Below are 24,576 nucleotides of genomic sequence, written 5' to 3' on the forward strand. Positions count from 1 at the left end.
ATGCTGCACGCAGAAACATTATCAAACAACATTTGACACAAAATGCAATGAGGATAGGTGACCAAAAGCTTGATCAAAGAGGTAGGTTTCGAGGATTGTCTTAAAGGAGGAAGAGGAGGTCTTGTGACGGAATGGGTAGTGTCTCTGAGTCAGAAGCTGTGGGTTCAAGTCTCAGCCCATGAATCGACAGCCAAGGAACGTGTGCTCATAACATGGCCAAGCAAGTTAAGTATCAACCTGCAAATCCTTCCGATACTCCTTCGGCAGGCGGTAAGAGTGGGAGAGTCTCCTGGTCAGCCATCCTTGATGTGGAGTGGCCTGCCTCAAGCTCCAGGCTGCCGACATGTTCTAGAAATAGCTACTTATGGAACAGACAATAGGTACGTGTGAGGTTTGTCTGCCTCATGCTTATGGCCTAGGCAACTGAAGGGACAATGGTGGTGTGAAGAAAATTAGGAGGGCACAAGAGGCTGGAAATGGAGGAATCTGGAGATGTCAGGGAGTTATAGGGCTGAGGAAATTGTGTGTGTTCATAAGATCATAAGACATAGGAGCAGAAATTAGGCCGTTTGGCCCATCGAGTCTGCTCCGCCATTCAATCATGGCTGATAAGTTTCTCAACCCCATTCTCCCGCCTTCTCCCCGTAACCTTTGATCCCCTTACCAATCAAGAACTTGTTGGGGGGGTGTGGGGTGTGGGGGGAGGAAGCCATGACAACGTTCGAAATAAATGGATGAGACTTTTAAATTCAAGACGTTTTAATTCTCCCAGTTCAATTATCCTCTCTGTGGTGACCTTGTGAACTCAAACATGACAGGGGCAAGATTGGCCGCAATGTTTTGCTTGAAGGGCAGTGGGTGAGGGTGCTGCAGGTTTCTCTAGAAGAATAGATTGAATCGTCTTATTCATCCACGCTTATCTTGTGCCTTGTGCTTTATTTATTGTATGGAAGGCGAGGATGTTGTTTGCTATTATTCCCACTCCCCCAGTAGCTGCAACAGCTGCAGTAAGGGGCCTGATTCCCTGCCACTCTGAACCATTCTTTAGCATCAGGCTGTGGTTCCGCAAATCTTCTTACCAATAATCGCTGCCCAGTAACGTCTGCTGGAGTACGACTGTAATTCAATCCCATGTAAGAATTGCACTGGGCTGAACTGTGATGCTACATGTGGATGAATAGCCTACAAAATCACTGTCAAGGTCCTACCCCAGTGAGATCCTCCAATTCTGGCCACTTGAACATTCCTAATTTTAATTGTCCCACCATTGGCAGTCGTGCCTTGAGTTGCTCAGGCCCTAAGCTCCACAACTGCCACCCTAAACCTCCCCATCTCTCTCTCTCCCTCCCTTTAAGATGCTAATTAAAACCTACCTAATTGACCAAGCTTTTGACCACCTGTCCTAATATATGGCTTACTGACAGTCTTTTGTCTGATCAATGCTCCTTTGTGGGGACATTTTACTGGGTTAAAGGCGCTAAAAAAATGCAATTTGTTGTTGTTTCTCGTTAACAATTGGCAATGGTAAACATCCAGAAATCCTCCCAACCAGCAGAGGGGGTGGCACTGGTGACGGTGCCGCCTCTTGGGCCCAGATGCACCTCATCTTGCGGTCAGACCTTATGGCTGGGAGATGTTAAGAGACCAACAGGTCCTCAGTGTATGTTTAAACTTCCTTTGGTTTTGGTTTGTAAAAGTCAGGGGTGTCCTTCTGCAGAATCGTTAATACAACTTTCGGCTGCGAGAGGCTGTCTAGAGGAAGCACAGACACCCCACACCCACCGGAGGTAGATACGGGGACATATGGTGGAGGGGCTGGGGTGGGGTGGGCAGAGGGTAAACCCTGAGCATGGGGATTTCCTGTGGGTGAGAGGAAGTTCAGCCCAACCACCCCACACACCCATCCAACCCTCACGACCAGCCAACGCCTCTCACTACCTTCAAACCTCTTGACCAGCCCACTGACCTCCAACTACCCCGTCCATCCCAGCTGATCACTTATGCCCACCCCAAGGAGAGTAGAAATTCAACATTCCCAGACTGAAGGGACAGATATTGGCTGAAGGGTATTTATTTTCATTTGTTCATGGGTTGTGGGCATCACTGGCAAGGCTAGCATTTGTTGCCCACAAGAGCAGTTCAGAGTTAGGCCAGACCGTGTAAAGACAGTATATTTATTTCTCTAAAGGGCATTGACAATTGCTGAAACTTTCATGATCACTATTACTCACACTAGCTTTCAAATCCAGATTTTTTTTCTCAAAAATGAAACTGAACTGGACTAGCCATATAAATACTGTGGCTACAAGAGCAGGTCAGAGGCTGGGAATTCTGTGATGAGTAACTCACCTCCTGACTCCCCAAAGCCTGTCCACCATCTACAAGGCACAAGTCAGGAATGTGATGTAATACTCCCCACTTGCCTGGATGAGTGCAGCTCCTACAACACTGAAGAAGCTGGACACCGTCCAGGACAAAGCAGTCCGCTTGATTGGCACCACTTCCACGAACATTCACTCCCTCCACCACTGACGCACAGTGGCAGCAGTGTGTGTACCATCTACAAGATGCACTGCAGGAATTCACCAAGGCTCCTTAGACAGCACCTTCCAAACCCACGACCACTACCATCCAGAAAGACAAGGGCAGCAGGTAGATGGGAACACCACCACCTGGAAGTTCCCCTCCAAGTCACTCACCATCCTGGCTTGGAAATATATCGTCGTTCCTTCACTGTCACTGGGTCAAAATCCTGGAACTCCCTCCCTAACAGCACTGTGGGTGTACCTACACCACATGGACTGCAGCAGTTCAAGGCGGTAGCTCACCATCACCTTCTCAAGGGCAATTAGGGATGGGCAATAAATGCTGGCCCAGCCAGCGACGCCCACATCCCGCGAATTAATAAAAAAAAATTAAATTCCACCAGCTACCATGGCAGGATTTGGACCAGTGTCCGCAGAGCATTAGCCTGGGTCTACTGGATCACTAGTCTCGTGACATTACCATTATGCCACCATTTCTCCCTAAACTGCTCCATCATTCTGCATTGCCCCATCAGAAACTGATGCCCCCAGGTTCAATCCCTGCCTGTGCAAGAGTTTGTCGATCTCATTTAGAAGATCGGGAATGGGAGCATGGGTTTTGCCACTGGCCTCTGTCTTCCTGAGTTCGGGGAAGGAGAGTTTTCCTTCCTAAGGCTTGTTCACGGCCCTCATTGCTGAAAGTTGAGTGTCTCTGGATGTTGAGTGAGGACAGAGCCGGCCTCGAATCTAGACCTCTTGATTGAACCGTAAACTTCAGCTCATCCAAACTCTGCTTCCTAACTTGCACCCAGTCCTATTCACCCATTTCTCCTCCATTCACCGTCCTACATTGGCTGATCAACACCTTGTTTTCACAAAATTCTCATCCTTGCTTCCTCATTTGGTCATAGTCTGCTCCCTCCCTGCCTCTGCAACCTCCCCCAATGCTACAACCCTTTGAGATGTCTGTGCTTCTCCAAATCTGTCCTGAGAATCCCTGATTTCCTTGGCTCCACCACTGTGTCTTCAGCTGCTAGGGCCCTGATTTCCCTCCGTAAACCTCTTAGCCTTTCTCTCCTCATTTAAGAAGCTCCTTAAAAATCTCTTTGACCAAGCTTTTGGTCGCCTGTCCCCACCCCCCCACCTCCCCCCATCCCCGGGCTCAGTGTCCAATTTTGTTTGAGAATGATCCTGTACGAAGCGTCTTTGGAAGTATTACTAAAAGCACTATATAAATGCAAGATGTTGTTGTAAGCATCTTAAAAAAGGAAGAAACGAGGAAACTCTAATAGCAATGGGTCCGTCCCGGCTGGAAACAAGTTTAATTCCCCACATGCATTTTATATTAAAGATAATTTCACACAATGGCAATAATCTAGATCTTTCTGCCACATCTGTTATCAATCTTGTGCTCAAATTGCATACAGAACCCTTCAATCTGTCTGTTTGGAACTGCCTCTGGCCCACTGAAGTGCTAAGATCAGCCATGATCTAGTTAAATGGCTAGGCAGGCTCGGGGGGGCCAAAAGGCCTACTCCAGTGTTCCTAGGTGACACAAAACGTGTAGCTATTTGTTAAAGACTACATTGTTTTACGGTAACGCAAGGGTTAGGCCCCCAGGCAGCATTAAAACTCTCTCAGTTTTACCACACCAGGGTGTGGTTCCTTTTCACTCAAAGTGTAGTCTTGGAACCAGGCCTGTGTGCATTGACACTCTAGTACAGCCCGGCCTGTCAGCCCTTTGGAGAATTCTTGCAAGGTCTGCTGGGCCTTCATTCCGGGCGAATCTGCCTGTCCTCCTACCTTCCATAAACTTGAGCTCACCCAAAACTCTGCTGCCAACTCGCACCAAATTCCATTCACCCATCACTCACTGTGCTCACTGACCTGTACTGGCTCCAGGTTTGGCAATGCCTTGGTTTTAAATCCTTGTTTTCTATTGTCTCCATGGGCTTGCCGCTCCCTATCACTGTCATTGCCTCCAGCCTTACAACCCTTTGAGATATTTGTGCTCCTCCAATTCTGGCCTTTTGTACATCCCCAATTTCCATTGCTTGGTTGCCATGCCTTCAGCTGCCTAGGTCCTAAGCTCTGCAATTCTTTCCCTATCCATTTTTGTCCCTTTACCTCTCTCTCTTCCTTAAAACCGGCCTCTTTGACCAAGTTTTTAATCACCTGACCTACTTTCTCTTTCTGTGTGGCTTGTTCCTGAGGGAAGCGTTGCACTGTTGGAGTTGTCATCTTTTGGGTGAGACGTTAAACTGAGGCCTTTTCTGCTCGGGTGGATGAATAAGATCCTATGGAACGATTTCGGAGAAGAGCAGGGGAGTTATTCCCTCTGTCATGGCCAATATTTATCCCTTGATCAACATCACAGTAAAGACATTTTCTGGCCATTTTTACATTGCTGTTCATGGGATCTTGCTGTGTGCAAATTGGCTGCCGTGTCTCCTACATTCAGCAGAATTGTATTTTTACAGCATTGAATTGAATTGTTACAGCACAGAAGGAGGCCAGTCTGCCCATTTCATCTGTGCTGGCTCTCCATAGGAGTAAATTTACCTAGTGCCAGTCCCCCGCTATCTCCTCATAGTCCTACACTTGAAAAAGTACTTCATGGCTGGTGGCCTTGAAAAGTGCGAAATAAATGCAAGTCTCTCTCTTCATTTTTGGTGTCAAATTTTTTTGGACAAATTGCTCCTGGGGAACACCGTAAGACGTTTTGCTACCTTAAAGAACTACGATAAACGTAAGTTGCTGTCGCGGGGCCATCTTTTCACCACTTGCTCTGCAGTGCGGGAGTTCTTTTGTTGACTTACTTCTCAGAATGTGGCCATCCCTGGCCAGGTTTGTGACTCATTGCCCATCTCCTGTACCCCATTGAGAAGATGCTGCTGAGTCTTCCTCTTATCCTGCCCCCACTGAGTGGTGAATGTGCTCCTGGATCCAGGGATGGGCCCTGAATGGCAGCCTTGCCAGTGATGCCCACACCTCAAAAGTGAAGTTCTAAAAGTTAGGGAGTTCCAGGAAAGGAAAAAGAAACACTTGCATTTCTATAGCTCCTTTCACCTCCCAAAGCACTTAATAGCCAACGGAATACTTTAGCGGTGTCGTCACTGTTGTAAGGTAGGAAACACGGCAACCAATTTGCACACAGCAAGACCCCACAAACAGCAACGTGGCAATGACTAGATAATCTGCTTTTTGTGATGCTGATTGAGGTTTCAATATTGGCCAGGGGACTTCTTCAAAATAGTGCCGTGGGATCTTTTATATCCACCTGAGAGGGCAAATAGACCCTAGTTTAATGTCTCATCTGCAAGAATGCTCTGTCAACAGTGTAGCAATCCTACACTGGAGTGTCAGTCCAGGGTTTTTATGTTCAAGGCTCTGGAATAGGACTTGAATCTAATGATAATGAAGGAACAATGAGATAAGTTCCTGTGTGATTGAGAGGGACAATTAATGGACATTGAGAGCAGTGGTGACTAAAAGTGAATTCTAACCATTTGGTTAATGATGTTCTTGCTTGTTGTCTCCAGGTGAAAGCGGGTACAAAGATGCGGCCACGATTAGAGACAGGCTATTCTGGTTCCTTCAAGGGAGCTCAGTGCCGCACTTCCCGGAGTCTGGCTGCATCCCAATCAAGAGAGACAGGTGAGTGAAGCACTCAGTAGACTAACAGGTCCATCTCTGAGTCCCCTCCACTCACAATGGATGAATAAACCACCAGGTATGGTGTTGACCAGTAGAACAATTCCATGGGCTGGATTTTCCCTCTGGGGGTGGGAAATAGAGATTGGGAAGGGGGCTGAACCCACCCTACCCCATCCCCTCCCCCTTCCCCACCATCCCCCCCACCTCCCCAACAACTGCCCAGGGGAAGTTCACCTGTGAATTTCCCTGGTGGCCAATTAATGACCCAGAGACAGGTTTGCCATCTAATTAAGGGCAGTGGGCAGTGGGCAAACTCTTGAAGGTGGGAGGGGGGGTGCAATCAGAGAACTTCCAGCTTGAAAGGACCAGCAGGCTGCAGTGGAAGGTAATTAAGAGAGAAGTTGCTTCAAAATGGAGGCTCACTCTCACCGACTCTATTGAATCTTTAATTACAAAATAGATTCAACTGGGTGGGTCGGGGTGGGTGAGGGGTGGGGTTGCAGGGGGAGGTAGAGCCCTCTAATAGGTGGCCTGTGGCAGCCAGGCAGGCAGAGTAAGCGACTGGAACATCCCAGTCAGCTTCCTTTAATTGGCCTCAATTAGGCTCTTAATGCGCCCTGGTGGCTGGTCACCATGTGCGGGCTGGTAGCTCTGCCAACCCCAATTCCACCTTCACCCAGAGGCAGGATGGAGAAGGGGAGCTGGCACAATGGCCGGTGTCCGGTGGTGGGGTGGGGAGCTGACTGCACGACAGGTGGTCCTTGTTCTCCAAGGATTGGCCTCATCATCATTGGCTACAAAATGATGCAAAATCAACCCACAGTTCTCCAACTTGGTGGCTGCCCAATGAAGCTGGACAGTGAAGGCCAAGAAAAGGATTAGAAATAGCGGTGAGGCCTGCACTGACCAAAAAGCCCGCTGATCCTCACTGCCTCATCCGACACATGAAGAATGGTTGGTTGGGTGAGATAGCACTGAATCACAGAATCTTTACAGTCCAGAAGGAGGCCATTCTGCCCATCGAGTCTGCACTGGCTCTCCGAAAGAGCATTCCACCTAGTCCCACTCTCCTGTCTTATCCCCATAACCTTGCACGTTATTGCTTTTCAGAAAGCACTCCAACTCCCTTTTGAAGCCCTCGATCGAACCTGCCTCCATCACCCTATCAGGAAGTTTGTTCCAGACTCCAACCACAATCTGGGTGAAAAAACTATTCCCCACATCACATTTATGCCTTTTGCCAATTATTTTGAATCTGTGCCCTCTAGTTCTTGATGTTCTCTTGAGTGGGAACAGTTTCTCATTATTTACCCTGTCCATACCCCTCAGGATCTTGAATACCTCCATCAAGTCTCTTCTCAGCCTCATTTTCTCCAAGGAAAACAGCCGCAACCTCTCCAATCTATCCTCATAGCTACAGTTCTTCATCCCATGAATCATTCTTGTGAATCTCCTCTGTACTCCCTCTAATGCCTTCACATCCTTCCTCGAGTATGGCGCTCAGAGCTGGACGCAGTACTCCAGATGAGGCCTAACTAGTGTCTTGTACAAGTTCAACATGACCTCCTCACTCTTGTACTCAACGATCCTATTAATAAAGCCTAAAATACAATATGCTTTATTAACTGCTCTCGCAACATGACCTGCCATCTTCAATGTACGTTTGTACATACACACCATGGTCCATCTGTTCCTGCATCTCCTTTAGAGGCTCTCCCTTTATTTTATACTGTCTCACCATGTGCTTCCTGCCAAAATAGATCACCTCACACCTCTCTGCATTGAACTTCATCTGACACTGCAGAGCCTGTCTGGGTGTGGGATGCTGTACCCCAGCCAGGAACAGCACCTCCAGGAGAGAAAAGGTGGATAATTGGGAGCAAGAACAGTCCCTACCATGTGAACTATTCACACTTGCAGAGAGGTTCAGTATAAGCAGATTTTGAATTCCTTTGTCGTCTGGATTGTTTCTCCTCCCATTTGACCTCATGTTTGCTGCCCATGCCTTCAAAGTGAGGATAATCTGAGGCCCACGTTTTGTGAGACCAGGCCTAACTTGGTGGGGCAGGTTTCTCAACCTGGGTCAAGGCCCTCCGGAGTATGGCAGCACGTTGGTTATGTTCCTGGACTAGTAATCTAGAAGCCTAGACTAATGCTCCAGGAATGTGAGTTCAAATTCCACAAAGCAACTGGGAGAATTTAAATTCAGTTTATCGGTAAATGTGGAATAAAAAGCTGGTGTGATGGCCAAGGAACCACTGACTGTTGTAAGAACCATCTGGTTCACTAATTTCTTTAGTGAGAAAGATCCGCCGTCCTTCATTGGTCTGACCTATGTGCTTCCACACCCACAGCACTCTTAACTGCCCTCTGAAATGGCCTAGCAAACCACCCAGTTCAAGGGCAATTATGGATGGGCAATGAATGCTGGCCTTGCCAGTGATGGCTATATCCCATGATAAAAGTCAGTGGGCCAGAGCCCTGGCTCTGTGTACTTGGTCTTATCTCTGTATACAATTGATCGCTGTTTAATTTTTAAAAAATTAATTGCAATGACATTTTGAAATGAAGAGGCCAATTTTAGATTCCTCTCAGCTGCACGTCCTCCTGCTCCTCCTTGTAGCTACTCCTGCCAGGAGATCTGCTGTCATGGTATGTCATGCTCATCTGTCTTGCGCCACCCTCACACATCCACTGTAGCTCGTCTGCAACCGCCCTGTGATATCGTACATACAAGCTAGGAGGGGGAGGCAGTGGCATAGTGGTATTGTCACTGGGCTAGTAATCCATAATGCTGTGCACAAATCCCAGCATAGCAGATGGTGAAATTTGAATTCAATGTGAAATTGTCCATTTTTGGCAGGAAGAATAAAAGAGAAATATATTATCTAAATGGTGAGAGATTGCAGAGCTCTGAGATGCAGAGGGATCTGGGTGTCTTAGTGCATGATTCGCAAAAGGCTAGTATGCAGGTACAGCAAGTAATTAGGAAAGCTAATAGAATGTCATTATTTATTGCGAGGGGAATTGAATACAAAAGTAGGGAGATTATGCTTGGGTTATACAGAGCACTAGTGAGACCACATCTGGAGTACTGTGTACAGTATTGGTCACCTTATTTAAGGGACGATGTAAATATGTTGGAAGCAGTTCAGAGAAGGTTTACCAGACTAATACCTGGAATGGGCAGGTTGTCTCATGAGGAAAGGTTGGACAGACTAGGCTTGTACCACTGAAGTTTAGTAGCGTAAGAGGTGACTTGATTGAAATATATAAGATCTTGAGGGGTCTTGACAGGGTGGATGCAGAGAGGATGTTTCCTCTTGTGGGAGAATCTAAAACTAGGGGTCACTGTTTAAAAATAAGGGGTCGTCCATTTAAAATGGAGATGAGGTGAAATTTTTTCTCTCAGAGGGTTTTGAGTCTTTGGAACTCTCTTCCTGAAAAGGTGGTGGAAGCAGAGCCTTTGAATATTTTAGAGCAGAAGTGGATAGATTCTTGGCAAGCAAGTGGGTGATAGGTTATCGGGGGTAGGCGGGAAGCAGATTTGAGGTTACTATCAGATCAGCCCACGATTTTATTAAATGGCGGAGCAGGCTTGAGGGGCCATTTGGCCTACTCCTGCTCCTTGTTCGTATGACTCTTAAATGCCCTCTGAAATGGCCTAGCCAGTCACTCAGTTGCATCAAACAGCTATGAAGTCTAAAAGGAATGAAACTGGACGGCCCACCTGGCATTGGCCTAGGCAGGAATCTAGAGTTGGGGCCTATCTCAGCCCCGGAAACGACTATGGCAAACTCAGCGCTGTATCACCGCTCCTTCACTGTCGCTGGGTCAAAATCCTGGAACTTCCTCCCTAACAGCACTGTGGGTGTACCTACACCACATGGACTGTAGCAGTTTAAGAAGGCAGCTCACCACCACCTTCTCAGGGGCAATTAGGGATGGGCAATAAATGCTGGCCCAGCCAGCGACACCCACATTCCATAAAGGGGCCAGTAGTTGGATAACGGACATTCTATCAGAGGGTCGTGAGTCTTTGGAACTCTCTTCCCCGGAGAGTGGTGGAGGCAGAGTCAGTGAGTATTTTTAAGGCAGAGGGAGATAGATTCTTGACTAACAAGGGAGTCAAAGGCTATTAGGCAGGAATCTAGAGTTGGGGCCACGATCAGATCCGCCATGATCTTGTTGAAAGGCGGAGCAGGCTCGAGGGGCCGAATGGCCTACTTTTTAAAATTCATTTATGGAATGTGGGCATTGTTGTTTTATTCATCTCTGGAATGAATAACTATCCATCCAAGCCTAGGTTGACCCCTCTTTCGACTGAAATTTTCTTTTCAGTGTGTCACTTTTTTGAGTTCCTTTTGCTCTTGCAGTTTCAGAGCAACTCTTCGTTTGTCTTATTGGGCTGTAACTGGAATTTTTAGCAATCACTCCAGAATCCCTACAATTGTATTAATTTGATTCTTTTCCTCCACTTCAGAAGCTGAAACCTCCCTGGAGATTCAAGAGGAAAAGGAAAATCGGGAGCCCAACCACTTGTACGTATGAAAGGACCAGACTGAAGAGCCTGCCACCTTAGCCTCCGTGTTAATGAATCGACCAGTGGTTTGGCTATAGTCAGATATTTTATTAAAAGGGTGGTTTGGAGACTGTATGGGTTGTGTGGGTAGTTTAGTCCTTGCTTCTTTAAGGGGTATGGGGCAAAGGCAGGTATATAAAATCAGGTCGCAGATCAACCATGATCTTATGATCATGGCAAAGGAGACTGAGGATAGATTTGATGGAGGGTGTACAAGATTCTGACAAGTTTAGATAAGATGAACAAAGAAAAATGTGCCCATTAGCTGATAATACAGGGACTGGGGGACACGGATTTAAGGTTGTGGGCAAGAGATGTAGGGGAAGTGCGAGGAAAAACTTTCTTATGCAGTGAGTGATAATGGCCTGGAAGTCACTGCCTAGAGGGCGTTGGAAGCGGAGATGATGAGTGATTGCAAAAGGAAATTGGATGGACACTTGAGAAAAGTAAACCCACAGGTCTAAGGGGGAATGGGACTGATTGGATTGCTCTACAGAGAGCTTGCTTGGACTTGATGGGCCGAATGGCCTCCTTCTGTGCTGTAATGATCCTATAACCTTATGAACGGCAGAACAAGCTCGATGGGCTAAATGGCCTCCTCCTGTTCCCATGCTCTTTGCTTTGTCCCTCTCCTTAACCCCTCACACGATCACAACAACTACCCCTTTCTCCCACAACCACCTGCTCATAGAGACTCCAGTCCCAGATTGTGGGTGAGAATCTATTCCGTTAACCTCAGATTTAACAGTTCTCCCCCCTCTCACTGACATTTATTGACAGGTTTTAGTTTGCAGGATGGAAAGAAGAAAGAGCTTTCACGCAATTAGCACCTTTCACAACCTCAGGCCTGTTCCTCAGCTGCAGGTCCTACGTAACCCGCACATGTTTGGGAAATTATGTTAAAGGTTTTCTACTGGTGCAGAAAGGAGAATGGATCTGGTATCTCAACCCTGTCAATCCCATTACCAATAGAAAATCGGCAAAGACCAAGAGGATAATTGTGCTGACTGGGTATAAACTTTCAGAGCAAAGTGGCAAATACCTTTTTTTTTAAATGGAAAAGACTCTTTTTGCCATCAATCTGCACCCCTCCTCTCCATCTGACCCCTGCCAAAAAGGGGCGAGTGTGCTCCGATATTGGGATTTGTTTTTTTTTTTAACTCTCTGCTGACCCATAATTTGGGTTAGGTGTTCCGAAAATGACTCTGCCAATCACATTGCAATAGTGAAGGTGACTGTAGGCGGTTCTCTATCACCTGTTTCTAACACCAACTGCCACCCGCCTCGAGTGCAGTGCCAAGGGTTCTGAGGCCAATTGTAGCAAGCCTCCCCACCCCCCAACTCTTACTGCCCTGTCTGAAGACTGCTAAATCAGCCTAGACCGAGGATCGAACCTGCAACCTTCCTGATCTGTGTGATTCAGCTGAGCCTCCAGGTGGGGCTACAGTCAGGGCATTTGACAACAGAGGCAACATGGTTGCCGTTAATGTCAATTGAACAGAGTTGTTGAGTGAAGTTGTTTCTGTTTTCTTGTCTTTCAGGCTGGTTCAACAAGTGCTGCATGAACTGAAGGCCTTTCATGGGTTAGTCATATTTCATTTATCATTTTAACACCTGACTCCAAGAAGATTCAGCAGTCTTGAAAATTTATTCAGAAAATTGAATCCAAAGGGAAATTAGATCTATAGCAGCCCATGTCCAAATGCAGCAAGACCTGGACAATATCCAGGCTTGGGCTGACATGTGACAAGTAACATTTGCACCACACAAGTGTCAGGCAATACAGAGAATCCAAATATCGCTCCTTGATGTTCAATGGCTTTACCATAGCTGAATCCCCCACCATCAACATTCTGGGGGTTACCACTGACCAGAAACTGAACGGGACTAGCCATGTAAATACTGTGGCTACAAGAGCAAGTCAGAGGCTGGGAATTGTGCGACGAGTAACTCACCTCCTGACTCCCCAAAACCTGTCCACCATCTACAAGGCGCAAGTCAGGAATGTGATGGAATACTCTCCACTTGCCTGGATGAGTGCAGCTCCCACAACACTCAAGAGGCTTGACATCATCCAGGACAAAACAACCCATTTGATTGGCACCACATCCACAAACATTCACTCCCTCCACCAGCGACACATAGTAGGAGCAGTGTGTACCATCTACAAGATGCACTGCAGGAATTCTCCAAAGTTTCTTTGACAGCACCTCCCAAACCCACGACCGCTACCATCTAGAAGGACAAGGGCAGCGGATTCATGGGAGCACCACCACCTCCAAGCCACTCACCATCCTGACTTGGAAATATATCGCCGTTCCTTTGCTGGCGCTGGGTCAAAATCCTGGAACTCCCTCCCTAACAGCACTGCGGGTGTACCTACACCACATGGACTGCAGTGGTTCAAGAAGGCAGCTCACCACCACCTTCTCAAGGGCAACTAGGGATGGGCAATAAATGCTGGGCCCAGCCAGCGAAGCCCACATCCTGTGAATGAGTAAAAAAAAACTTGAAAAGGAAACTTTTGCTATGGGGAAAAGTGAGAGCAACTGGGACGAATTAGATGGCGATTTCAAAGAGCCGGCACGGGTACGATGGGCCGAATGGCCTCCTCCTGTGCAGCATGGTTCAAAGGCAAATTGTGAACTCAATATTTGCTGCTGGAACCTCCCTTGTCCTTCTAGGAACACAGATCCCTGCCTCCCCATGAACTTCTTTGGATAAGCAACACCGTCAAGGATTGGATCCCAAAGGTAGTAATGCATAAGACATGTGGCGTCATCACATTCGTAGGACTGGACACCCCTCTCCTTCCACCCCTGCACACTGTCACATGGATACCTCCCCCCTCCCAATACGCCCCTCTCTTCACCCTTCCCAATGGAACCCCTTCCCACGGTATCATGAGAAAGATTAGATACACCCCCAACTCCCTGCCAAACCAGACCATCTTCTCAAATGGATACTCAAACTTCCATATACGGATGTATCATTCTCACTAGAATTGCTTCCCCCCAGCTCCCTTTTTCTCTCTTTCTCTATTTCCCTCTCGCACATCTCCTTAACACTGACACTGATGTTCAGAACTCACTAGCGGCCAGGCTAGGGGAGAAGAAGGGCCATATTGGACTTGAAGCGTTAAATCTGTTTCTCTCTTCACAGATGCTGCAAGATCTGCTGAATTTTTCCAGCACTTTCTGTTTTTATTATCCATGTTTTTTATGCCGTCTTCATTGGTGATGAAAAGTCATTGAGAAACCTTAATAAACTCAACAGTTGACACCCCCAAACTATGAGTAACAGACGTAAGATTAATGTGAGATGATGTGTGGTGAGTGAACTGAGCTTGGGAAGAAGAGATGACTGTGGTCTGTGTTCCCAAAGCTTTCCACCATGTCCCTCATGTCTGGGACCCTTGTGGAATAATTGATTGATTAGTCAACAACTCCATTATCATGCGGCTACAAGGATGAGAGAAGTTGATCTATTAGGACCTTGGCTTTTCTTATCCAGCAATTTCTCCATTTCATTGCCTAGATTGATAAATAAAGCAGTTGTTTGATTTAATGTGACAGTGTCTTTGCCCTTTAAGTCCCAGAGAGGGAGGACAGAGCTGCTGTAAAAATGGTTCAGTCTATTGATAGTTCTGTTTCCAATCTCCCCCCCCTCCCCCAACAAGCCCTGCGCCACCCCCCGCCCCCCATTCCAGACACTGCAACGATGCAGGGAGCAGGTTCCAATGTGCATCTCACTCCTTGTGTTGCTTTGTGACCCAGTTCCCTGCCAACGCCAACATGCTCTTGTTTTGTTCTTGGTCGCTCTGTTTCTCAGCCAGTGTTCTGCCTTTTTTTCTCCGTTAAAGGAATGTTAAAGCCATTTAAAAGTTTTATTTTTACAAGCGATTTGATCTGTTGGCTCAGAGTAAAGTTCAGCTTTTGGTACGTTACTGACACCGCCCCCACAACAGTCTTCTGGGTTTCTCTGGATTTGGTTGAATGCAGCCGCTCTGCTAGTTGGTCTTAAAATCACTGGCCTGCCTAGGATAAGCGCAAGAATTCAGCTGGGCTTCTTGTCCTGATCGACAACCAGTAACCCATGCCAGAATGTGGACTGATGTACACATTGGACTTCGGATCCCCCTTGAGACAGGAAAGACTTGCATTTATATAGTGCCTTTCACAACTTCAGCATTGTTTTAGAGATCAGCATTGTGCAGGGAAGTGCAACAGCAAAGTCCCACAAATAGCAATAACTAGATAATCTGCTTTAGGTGTTGGTTGTGGGATAAGTATTGGCCAAGACACCAGGGAGAAGAATCATGCTCTCCTTCAGAATAAGGCTGTGGGATCCACTGAAGAGGGTAGACAGGCCCCTCACACCCCCCAACTGCCACCAACCCCCCCCAACTTCTCTCCCCCCACCCCCCCCACCTTAAACCAGCTTATATTTCACCCCTCTCCTAATATTACTCAGTTCTGTTGAAGGGTCATGAGGACTCGAAACGTCAACTTTTTTCTTCTCCGCCGATGCTGCCAGACCTGCTGAGTTTTTCCAGGTAATTCTGTTTTTCCTTTGTTACCTTGTCTGGCAGCAGTGCAGCACTCCCTTGGCACTAGTGTCAGCTGAAATGTTGTATTCATGTCTCTGGGATGGGACTTGAACTCCCAACCTTTCCTGACTAAGGTTTGAAAATGTTACCCAGTGAGCCATGACTGACACTTACTTAAACTGTTCTTCTGATGTTCAGTATTAAGGCCAATCACATAAAGAATGGCTACTTGGGTGAGGTGTCCAAGTTGAAGGAGCAGGAAGCAAACCCCCAGCAGGTTTGTCCCTGAGTGACAAAAGCAAAATACTGCGGATGCAGGAAATCTGAAACAATAACAGAACATGCTGGAAAAACTCAGCAGGTCTAACAGCGTCTGTGGAGAGAGAAAAAAAACAAGTTAATGTTTCGCGTCCTTATGACTTCTTCAGAGCTAAAGAGAAGTAAAAATGTAATGAAATTTATAGTGTTTAAGGTGCAGGTGAAGCAGCGCTTCACTTGCACCTCCTTCAATTTGATCTACTGCATTCGCTGCTCCCAATGCGGTTTCCTCTACATTGGAGAGACCAAACGCAGACTGGGTGACCACTTTGCGAAACACCTTGAGACTGTCTGCAAGCATGACCCAGACCTCCCTGTCACTTGTCATTTCAATACCCCATCCTGCTCTCATGCCCACATGTCCATCCTTGGCCTGCTGCAATGTTCCAGTGAAGCTCAACGCAAACTGGAGGAACAGCACCTCATCTTCCGATTAGGCACTTTACAGCCTTCCGGACTCAACAACTTCAGACCATGAACTGTCTCCTCCATCCTCACCCCCTTTTTTATCCCCTTTTTACAATATTCATTTTCATTTTTAAACTTCTATTTTTTTCATTTTTATTTTTTATCCACTTATTTTTATTTCTTATTTATTTTCATTTTTATTCATTGTTTTATCCCCACCGTTTATCCTATTATCAATCTTTTTTCCCACCACCGTCCCCTTCCCCCACCCCACCTCCACAAGGGCCATCTGTCACTAGTTCATGTTGTTCTTTCCAGAGTGCTTACCCTTGTCTTGCTATTATCACATTCTGCTTCCTTACCTTAATGCCACCATCAGCACCTCCTTTAGCCAGAATCACTATCATTAACACCCCTTTGTCCTTTTGTCCAAGACATCTCCGGCAATCTCTCCTTTGCCTCCACCTATCACTGGCCCTCTATCCAGCTTCACGTGCTCCACCCCCCATAAAAAGTATAAGTTTCATTACGTTTTTATTTCTCTTTAGCTCTGAAGGAGAGTCATAAAGGCTCGAAATGTTAACTCTGTTGTTTTTCTCTCCACAGATGCTGTTAGACCTACTGAGTTTTTTCAGCATTTTGCCCCAGCATGAGTTAGTGCCTTCAGGAGAGCAGAGAAGAAAGTTAGGATTAGGAAGTCTAATAAATCCACTCTACTAATTTTTCAGCCAATCGTTGACTAAAGAACAACATGGTGTACATTTGACCCCATGTATACATAGTGTTGCTCTCTGTATTGGGAGTGGGTTACTAAGGACTGACTATTTTGTATATCTAAGTGTCGCCTCTTGTATGTGCAGATTCTAACCTGACTGTGGTACTTCATGGAGTTCTGCCTCTTCACCTTGCCCCATGCTTGATGTGGGGTTAGCTCAGTTGGTTGGATGGTTAGTGTGTGGCTTTGAATGTGGCCAACAGTGCAGGTTCAGTGCCTTTTCTGGCTCTGGTGGTTCATGGGGGCCTGCCTCCTTGCCTTGCCCCATGCTTGATGTGGAATGAGGCCCCTCAAATGATTTAACCACTTGTCTTTCTCACTCTCTCTCTCTCTAATGACAAGAGATGCCTTTGGTCCCTCACGGACTATGACTAATTACATTACCTGTCTGTATACCCGTACAGGGAGCTAATGTAGAGCAGTTGGTATTCATTTACTGAACTTCCATATAACATATAGTATTCCCTGTAAACCACTCCTGCATAGTTGCTCAGATCGTGTATCCGAAGCTGTGGTGAGTTTCCAAATCCTTCTCTGGAACCAGCTTTTTGTGCATCTTCCTGCAGTGGAATAGCGGAGATTTGGATGCATTTTTTTAAAGGAATCATGTTACATGTGTCTATTATGTGTACCTTGTTCTGATTGGGCATTCTCTCCACAGTGCAAGAACAGGGTCAGGATCTGGCGAGCTGCTTCGTTCTGCCTCCCCGCAAAATCTCACCTGGATGGAATTTCTTGCAGAGTAAGTTTCTAGAACTGTGTTGCTGCTTCACATGATCTATGTGATTTTGAAAGCCACATAGCGTCACATAGGGTCTTTAGCACTGAAACAGGCCATTCTGGTCCATGCCGTTGTTTACCCTCCACATGAGCCTCTTCCCATCCCTACTTCATCTCAGCCTATTGGCAGATGCTTCTATTCCTTCACCCTCGTGTGTTTATCCGCTCTTCTTGGGTAGATGTTCCCATTGCTGTGTAAGTGGCTGTTGGACTGACACGGCAACAGGAGAACCTGCCTGACCTTCCTTCCATTCAAGTGAATGCGTTCCTGGACCCAGCAGAGCAGAGGAAACAAATTGATCAAAATTCCCACCTATGATCCGTTAGAAAGAAACTCGAGGAGAGGTGAAGAACGGGCGGTCGATCCAGCTTCATCCCCTCCACCTTATTATCAAAGGTTAAAATAAAATTATAAAATAAAGAAAAAACAGATTGCATTTGTATAGCACCTCTCATGACCTTGGGATGTCCCAAAATGCTTCCGAACAAATGAAGTACTTTTGAAGAGTGGTCACTATTGCAGTGTAGGAAATGCAGGAGCCAATTTGCACATGGCAAGCTCCCATAAACAGCAATGTGATAATGACCTGATAATCTGTGTTAGTCATGTTGGTTGCAAGATAGATGTTGGCTCGGGCACAGGGGAGAACTATTCAAAATAGTTCCTCTGGGGCTCTTTTATATTAACCTGAGAGGTTCTCGGTTTAACATCGCATCCAAAAAATGGCACTCAGGAGAGAAACTGGGACTTGGGACTCAAGCTTAAAGCCAGTGCTCAATGAATTATTGGGCTAATGCATTGCCCAGATCAGTACCAAGGGGAGAAAAATTAAGTGAGCAAAAATAAGTACTTTAAGGAAAATTTACTTACATTTGGGACAATGTTTTTGCAGTTTTTTTGAAGCTTGTCTTTCGTTCCAACACAACTTAGCAAATTGTCTGTTAAGTATGATTATGTAACTTGGCAACTTTCTCTTCCTTCCGTTTAAAGAAAGGAGGATGTTGAGAAATCTGACAGACCTGAGAAAGGAACTAAAGTGAAAAGAACATTAAGTTCGCTCAAGAACAGGGTGACCGGCTCCTTTAAGGATAAGGTAAGAAGGGTTGCTTATTTTGTTGTCAAATGTACCAGGAGGGAAGTGGCTGAATGACGGTTAGGAGGGTAGAGATTTACAGGCTTTGACAATCTTGTACTGAAATTGGGGTGGATTGGATGGCTTCTCATTATATTAGCAAGAATCTGCTAAATAGGAAATAGGTGCTTACTCCCAGAATCCATTCCAGATCGGTACTTAACCAGATGAAACTGAGATGGGTACTTACAAGGAAAGCTCACCTGAGACCTGTACTTGCCAAGAGGACCCATCTGAATTGTGTGCTTTGCCAGTCAAGCCCATTTGAGATGCATACCTGCCAAGGTCCTCATGAGATGGTTACTTATTGGTAGCCAGTAGCCTGTTCAGGAGCAATGTCAGGAACCAATTTGTCACAAAAAGCACAGCGGAAATCTGAAACACTCTTCCTCCTACAAAGCTGTTGAGGCTGCTGGGTTAATCGAAAAATGTCAAAAATAAGATAGTTAAGATTTTGGGGATTAAGCGTTACAGAACCCAGGTGGGTAAATACAGTGAAGGTAGAGATCAGGCATTGAATAGTGGGGCAGGCTTGAGAGGGGCCGAATGGCCTCATCCTGTTCCTTTGACCCTTTGAAGTGAACCGTTTTTTTTTGTATATCTTTCCTTTTCCCCAGGTTAAGACCAAAGAGAAAGAAAAGGAAAGTCCAAAAGAAAAGAGAAAGTATAACAATGGCCACCAGTTGGTGCCAGGAACGTTTTCCAGTTCTACCAGCTGTTCCCTGTGCAGCAAACCGCTGAGTGGTAAAACCGGTTATCAGTGTATGAGTGAGTATCCCCATCACGCTGCTTTGCACGATCGCTTCAATCTATCCCCCTGGCTAATATTTGCAGTGAAGCAGCGCAAAGCTAGCCTGGTGCTTCCTAAATGGAGTTGGAGGAGGCGGGGTGTGGGGGCGCGAGATGGTGGAGGAGCAGCGGAATGGGTTCCAGACTATGAGCTGTTGTAGATGCGTTCATGGGGAAGCGAGATAAGCACACGAGGAAGAAAGAAATAGAACTGTCTTCGTGACCCTACAGTGTAAGAGGGAATCCTTACAATAAATGCTGCAATTGGCATCGAAAAAAAGTTGATGTCACAATTATTGTGAAAAGGTAAGATTTTCTGCCAAAATATCCTGGAGGATTCTATAGCGTTCACTGATGATTCTGTAGATTCAAAGGAGGTCTCTCTCTGGCAACTGTCTGTGTTTGAACTAGAATGATTGCAACTTTGGAGTTGCATTTAAGACCATAAGACGTAGGAGCAGAACTAGGCCATTCGGCCCATCGAGTCTGCTCCACCATTCAATGAGATCATGGCTGATCTGATAATCCTCAACTCCACTTTCCTGCCTTTTCCCCATTACCTTTGATTCCCTTACTGATTAAAAATCTGTCTATCTCAGCCTTGAGTATACTTAACGACCCAGCCTCTGCAGCCCTCTGCAGTAAAGAATTCCACAGATTCACTACCCTCTGGGAAGAAATTCCTCCTCATCTCTGTTTTAAGTGGGTGCCCCCTTACTCTGGTCCTAGACTCTCCCACAAGGTGAAACAAACTCTCAGCATCTACCCTGCCAAGCCCCCTAAAATCTTATATGTTCAATAAGGTCGCCTCTCATTCTTCTAAACTCTAATGAGTACAGGTCCAACCTACTTAGCCTCTCCTCATAACAAAATCCCTCCGTCCCTGGGATCAACCTAATGAACCTTTTCTGGACTGCCTCCAATGCCAATATATCTTTGCTTAGTAAGGGGACCAACTTGGAATCAGGGGGAAAACTCTCCACTGGTTGGAGTCATGCCTAGCACAAAAGGAAGATGGCTGAGGTTGTTGGAGGTCAGTCATCTCGGCTCCAGGACATCACTGCAGGAGGTCTTCAGGGTAGTGTCCTAGGCCCAACCATCTTCAGCTGCTTTATCAATGAACTTCCTTCCATGATAAGGTCAGAAGTGGGGATGTTTACTGATGATTGCACAATGTTCAGCACCATTCACGACTCCTCAGATACTGAAGCAGTCCATGTCCAAATGCAGCAAGACCTGGATGATATCCAGGCTTGGGCTGACAAGTGGCAAGTAACATTCACGCCACACAAGTGTCAGGCAATGACTATCTCCAACAAGAGAGAATCCAACCATCGCCCTTTGATGTTCAATGGCATTGCCATTACTGAATCCCCCACTATCAACATCCTGGGGGTTACCATTGACCAGAAACTGAGCTGGACTAGCCATATAAATACTGTGGCTACAAGAGCAGGTCAGAGGCTAGGAATCGTGCGATGAGTAACTCGCCTGCTGACTCCCCAAAGCCTGTCCACCATCTACAAGGCACAAGTCAGGAATGTGATGTAATACTCCCCACTTGCCTGGATGAGTGCAGCTCCTACAACACTGAAGAAGCTTGACACCATCCAGGACAAAGCAGCCCACTTGATTGGCACCACATCCGCAAACATTCACTCCCTCTACCACCAACACACAGTAGCAGCAGTGTGTACCATCTACAAAATGCACTGCAGGAATTCACCAAGGCTCCTTAGGCAGCACCTTCCAAACCCACAACCACTACCATCTAGAAGGACACCGGCAGCAGATAGATGGGAACACCACTGCCTGGAAGTTCCCCTCCAAGTCACTCACCATCCTGACTTGGAAATATATTGCTGTTCCTTCACTGTCGCTGGGTCAAAATCCTTGAACTCCCTTCCTAACAGCACTGTGGGTGTACCTACACCACATGGACTGCAGCGGTTCAAGAAGGCAGCTCACCACCACCTCCTCAAGGGCAATTAGGGATGGGCAATAAATGCCGGCCCAGCCAGCGAAGCCCACATCCCATGAATGAATTTTAAAAAACTGTTCACAATAATCTAGGTATGGTCTAACTAGTGCCTTGTATAGTTTTAGCAAGACTTCCCTATTTTTATACTCCATTCCCTTTGAAATAAAGGCCAACATTCCATTTGCCTTACCTATTACCGGCTGAACTTGTATGTTAGCTTTTTGGGATTCATGCACGAGGACCCCAAAATCCCTCTGTGCTGCAGCTTTCTTCAGTCTTTCTCCATTTAAATAATATTCAGTTCCTCTATTCTTCCTGCCAAAATGCATAACCTCACACTTTCTCACATTATATTCCATCTGCCAAGTGTTTGCCCACTCACTTAACCCATCTATATCCCTCTGTAGACACTTTGTGTCATCCTGACCACTTGTGTTCCCACCTCTTTTTGTGTCATCCGCAAACTTGGTGATAGTACATTCACTTCCCTCATCCAAGTCATTAATATATATTGTAAATAATCGAGGCCCGAGCACTGATCCCTGTGGCACTCCACTAGTTACAGGTTGCCATCCTGAAAATGCCCCCCCCATATCCCAACTCTCTGTCTTCTATTAGTTAGCCAGTTCTCTCTCCATGCTAATATACTACCCCCAACACCATGGGCTCTTATCTTATTAAGTAGCCTTATGCCTTTTGTGTGGTACCTTATTGAACGCCTTTTGTAAATCTAAATATATTACATCTACTGGTTCCCTCTTATCTATCCTGCTTCTTACTTCCTCAAAGAATTCTAATAAACTTTTCAGGCATGATTTCCCCTTCATGAAGCCATGCTGACTCTGCTTGATTATATTATGCATTTCTAAATGCTCTGCTATTACATCCTTTATAATAGACTCCAACATTTTCCCAATGACAGATGTTAAGCTAACTGGCCTATAGTTACCTGTTTCTTGTCTCACCTCCCTTTTTGAATAAGGGTGTTACATTGGCAGTTTTCCAACCCTCTGGGATTTTCCAGAATCTGAGGATTACTACCGGTGCATCCACTATCTCTGCAGTTATTTCATTTAATATCCTAGGATGGAACCCATCAGGTCTAGATGACTTATCAGCCTGTAGCCCCATTAGTTTCCCTAGTACTTTCTCTCTAGTGATAGTTATTGTATTTATTTCCTTCCCCACCTTTAGCCCCACGATTATTTAGTATTTTTGGTATACTATTAGTGTTTTCTACCGTGAAGACTGATGCAAAGTGTTTATTCAACTCCTCTGCCATTTCCTGGTTGCCCATTATTATTTCCCCAGCCTCATTCTCTAAGAGGCCTATATTGACTTTGGCCTCTCTCTTCCTTTTTATATATTTAAAGAAGCTCTTACTGTCCGTTTTTATATTACTTGTTAGTTTACCCTCAAAGTTTATTTTCTCCCTCTTTATTATTTTTTTGGTCATCTTCTGTTGCTTTTTAAAACTTTCCCAACCCTCTGGCTTACCACTAATCTTTGCCACGTTGTATGTTTTTTCTTTCACTTTGATACTATCCTGAACTTCCTTGGTTAACCACGGTTGGTTTATCCCCTTCTTACAATCCTTCTTCCTCACTGGGATATATCATTGGTGTGAGTCATGGGGGGAGAATTTTCTCCCCATTGGGCGGGCTGGGCGGGAACGGGCGCAGGCGGGCGCGCAGCCAATTGCTGCCTGCGATCGGCTGAGTGCCACCATTTTACGTGGGCGGGCCAATTAAGGCCCGCCCAACGTGTCGCGCACCTGGAAGTGCTCAACGCTACCTGTGCGGTGGGTGGGGGTGGGGGTGGGGGGGAAGGAGGGAGAGTTGGGGCCTGTGCTCCTTCGCGCATGCCTGTGAAAGAGGGTCCGTGCCTCAGGGAGATTAAGAAAAGTCATAAAGATGTGAAAAAAATAAAAATAAAATTATTCAGACATGTCCCCTCATGTGACATTGTCACACGAGCTGGGACATGTTTATGAGTTTTCATGAAACATTTTATTAAATTAATAAACCCTTCGTGAAACCTCATCTACGTTCCATGAAAAATGCGAAGGCCGCCTGAGCTCTTCGCCTGCCCGCCAAACCTTAAGGTTGGACAGGCAGCCCTGTCAAGTACCTGACAATTAGCTAATTAATGGCCTTAAGAGGCCTTCGACAATTCGGCAGGCGCGCAGCTGACTCCGGTGCGTGCCCGCCGAACTGAAAACGACGCACACCCGACATCACCGCGCGTCATTTTACGCGTCGGTGTGCGGGGCCCGCTCCTGCACGCCGATCAGAAGACTCTGCCCCTGAGCTATTTTCTTAAACGTCTGCCATTGGTCATCAACGATCTTTTCTGCTAAACTCTGCCCTCATTTCTTTGGAATTACCCTTATGTAAGTTTAACACAGATGTTTCCGCACTAAGTTTCTCACTTTCAAACTGAATGCTAAATTCCACCATGTTATGGTCACTGTTTCCTAGGGGATCTTTTACTCTGAGGTCATTTATTAAACTTGCCTCATGGCACATTACCAGATCCAAAATACCCTGATCCCTGGTTGGATCCACAACACATTGTTCTAGGAATCTGTCCCGAATACACTCTATGGATTCTTGCTCATGGCTACCTCTGCCAATTTGATTTTCCCAATCTACATGGAGATTAATGTCACCCATGATTAACATACTTAATAATAGGATATTTAACACTGACATGAACTTCTGACCCCATTTCATCAAGACCATCTACTATCACCTCCATAACATTGTCGGACTCTGTCCCTGCCTCAGTTTAGCTGTGGCTGAAACCTGCATCATTGCCTTTGTTACCTCTAGTCATGACTATTCTAATGCACTTCTGGCCAGCATCTGTCCACCCTCCATTAACTTGAGTTCATGCTAAAACTTGCACCAAATTCCTTTCACTCATCACCCTTGTGCTCACTGATCTACGTTGACTCCTAGTTCGGCAGTGCCTCGGTTTTACACTTCTTATCCTCGTGTTCAGGTCCCTCCCTGGCTTCTCCTCTCCCTATTTCTTTAACCTCCTCTGGTTCTCCAACTTTCTGAGATCTCTGCTC

At 46.2% G+C, this 24,576-nt stretch overlaps 1 protein-coding gene across 1 annotated transcript in view; it reads left to right on the forward strand.

Moving 5' to 3' along the window:
- arhgef18b (rho/rac guanine nucleotide exchange factor (GEF) 18b) overlaps positions 1-24,576 on the forward strand; it is a 184,411-nt gene that overhangs the window by 80,238 nt on the left and 79,597 nt on the right. Inside the window, exons 5-10 of the mRNA XM_078556077.1 lie at positions 6,068-6,182; positions 10,666-10,723; positions 12,306-12,347; positions 17,476-17,556; positions 18,586-18,688; positions 19,345-19,495. Coding sequence (XP_078412203.1) covers positions 6,068-6,182; positions 10,666-10,723; positions 12,306-12,347; positions 17,476-17,556; positions 18,586-18,688; positions 19,345-19,495 — 550 coding nt within the window. The remainder of the gene's footprint in view (positions 1-6,067; positions 6,183-10,665; positions 10,724-12,305; positions 12,348-17,475; positions 17,557-18,585; positions 18,689-19,344; positions 19,496-24,576) is intronic.

Source organism: Cetorhinus maximus, chromosome 13, assembly GCF_964194155.1.
Source record: "Cetorhinus maximus chromosome 13, sCetMax3.hap1.1, whole genome shotgun sequence".
Classification (NCBI taxonomy): Eukaryota; Metazoa; Chordata; class Chondrichthyes; order Lamniformes; family Cetorhinidae; genus Cetorhinus; species Cetorhinus maximus.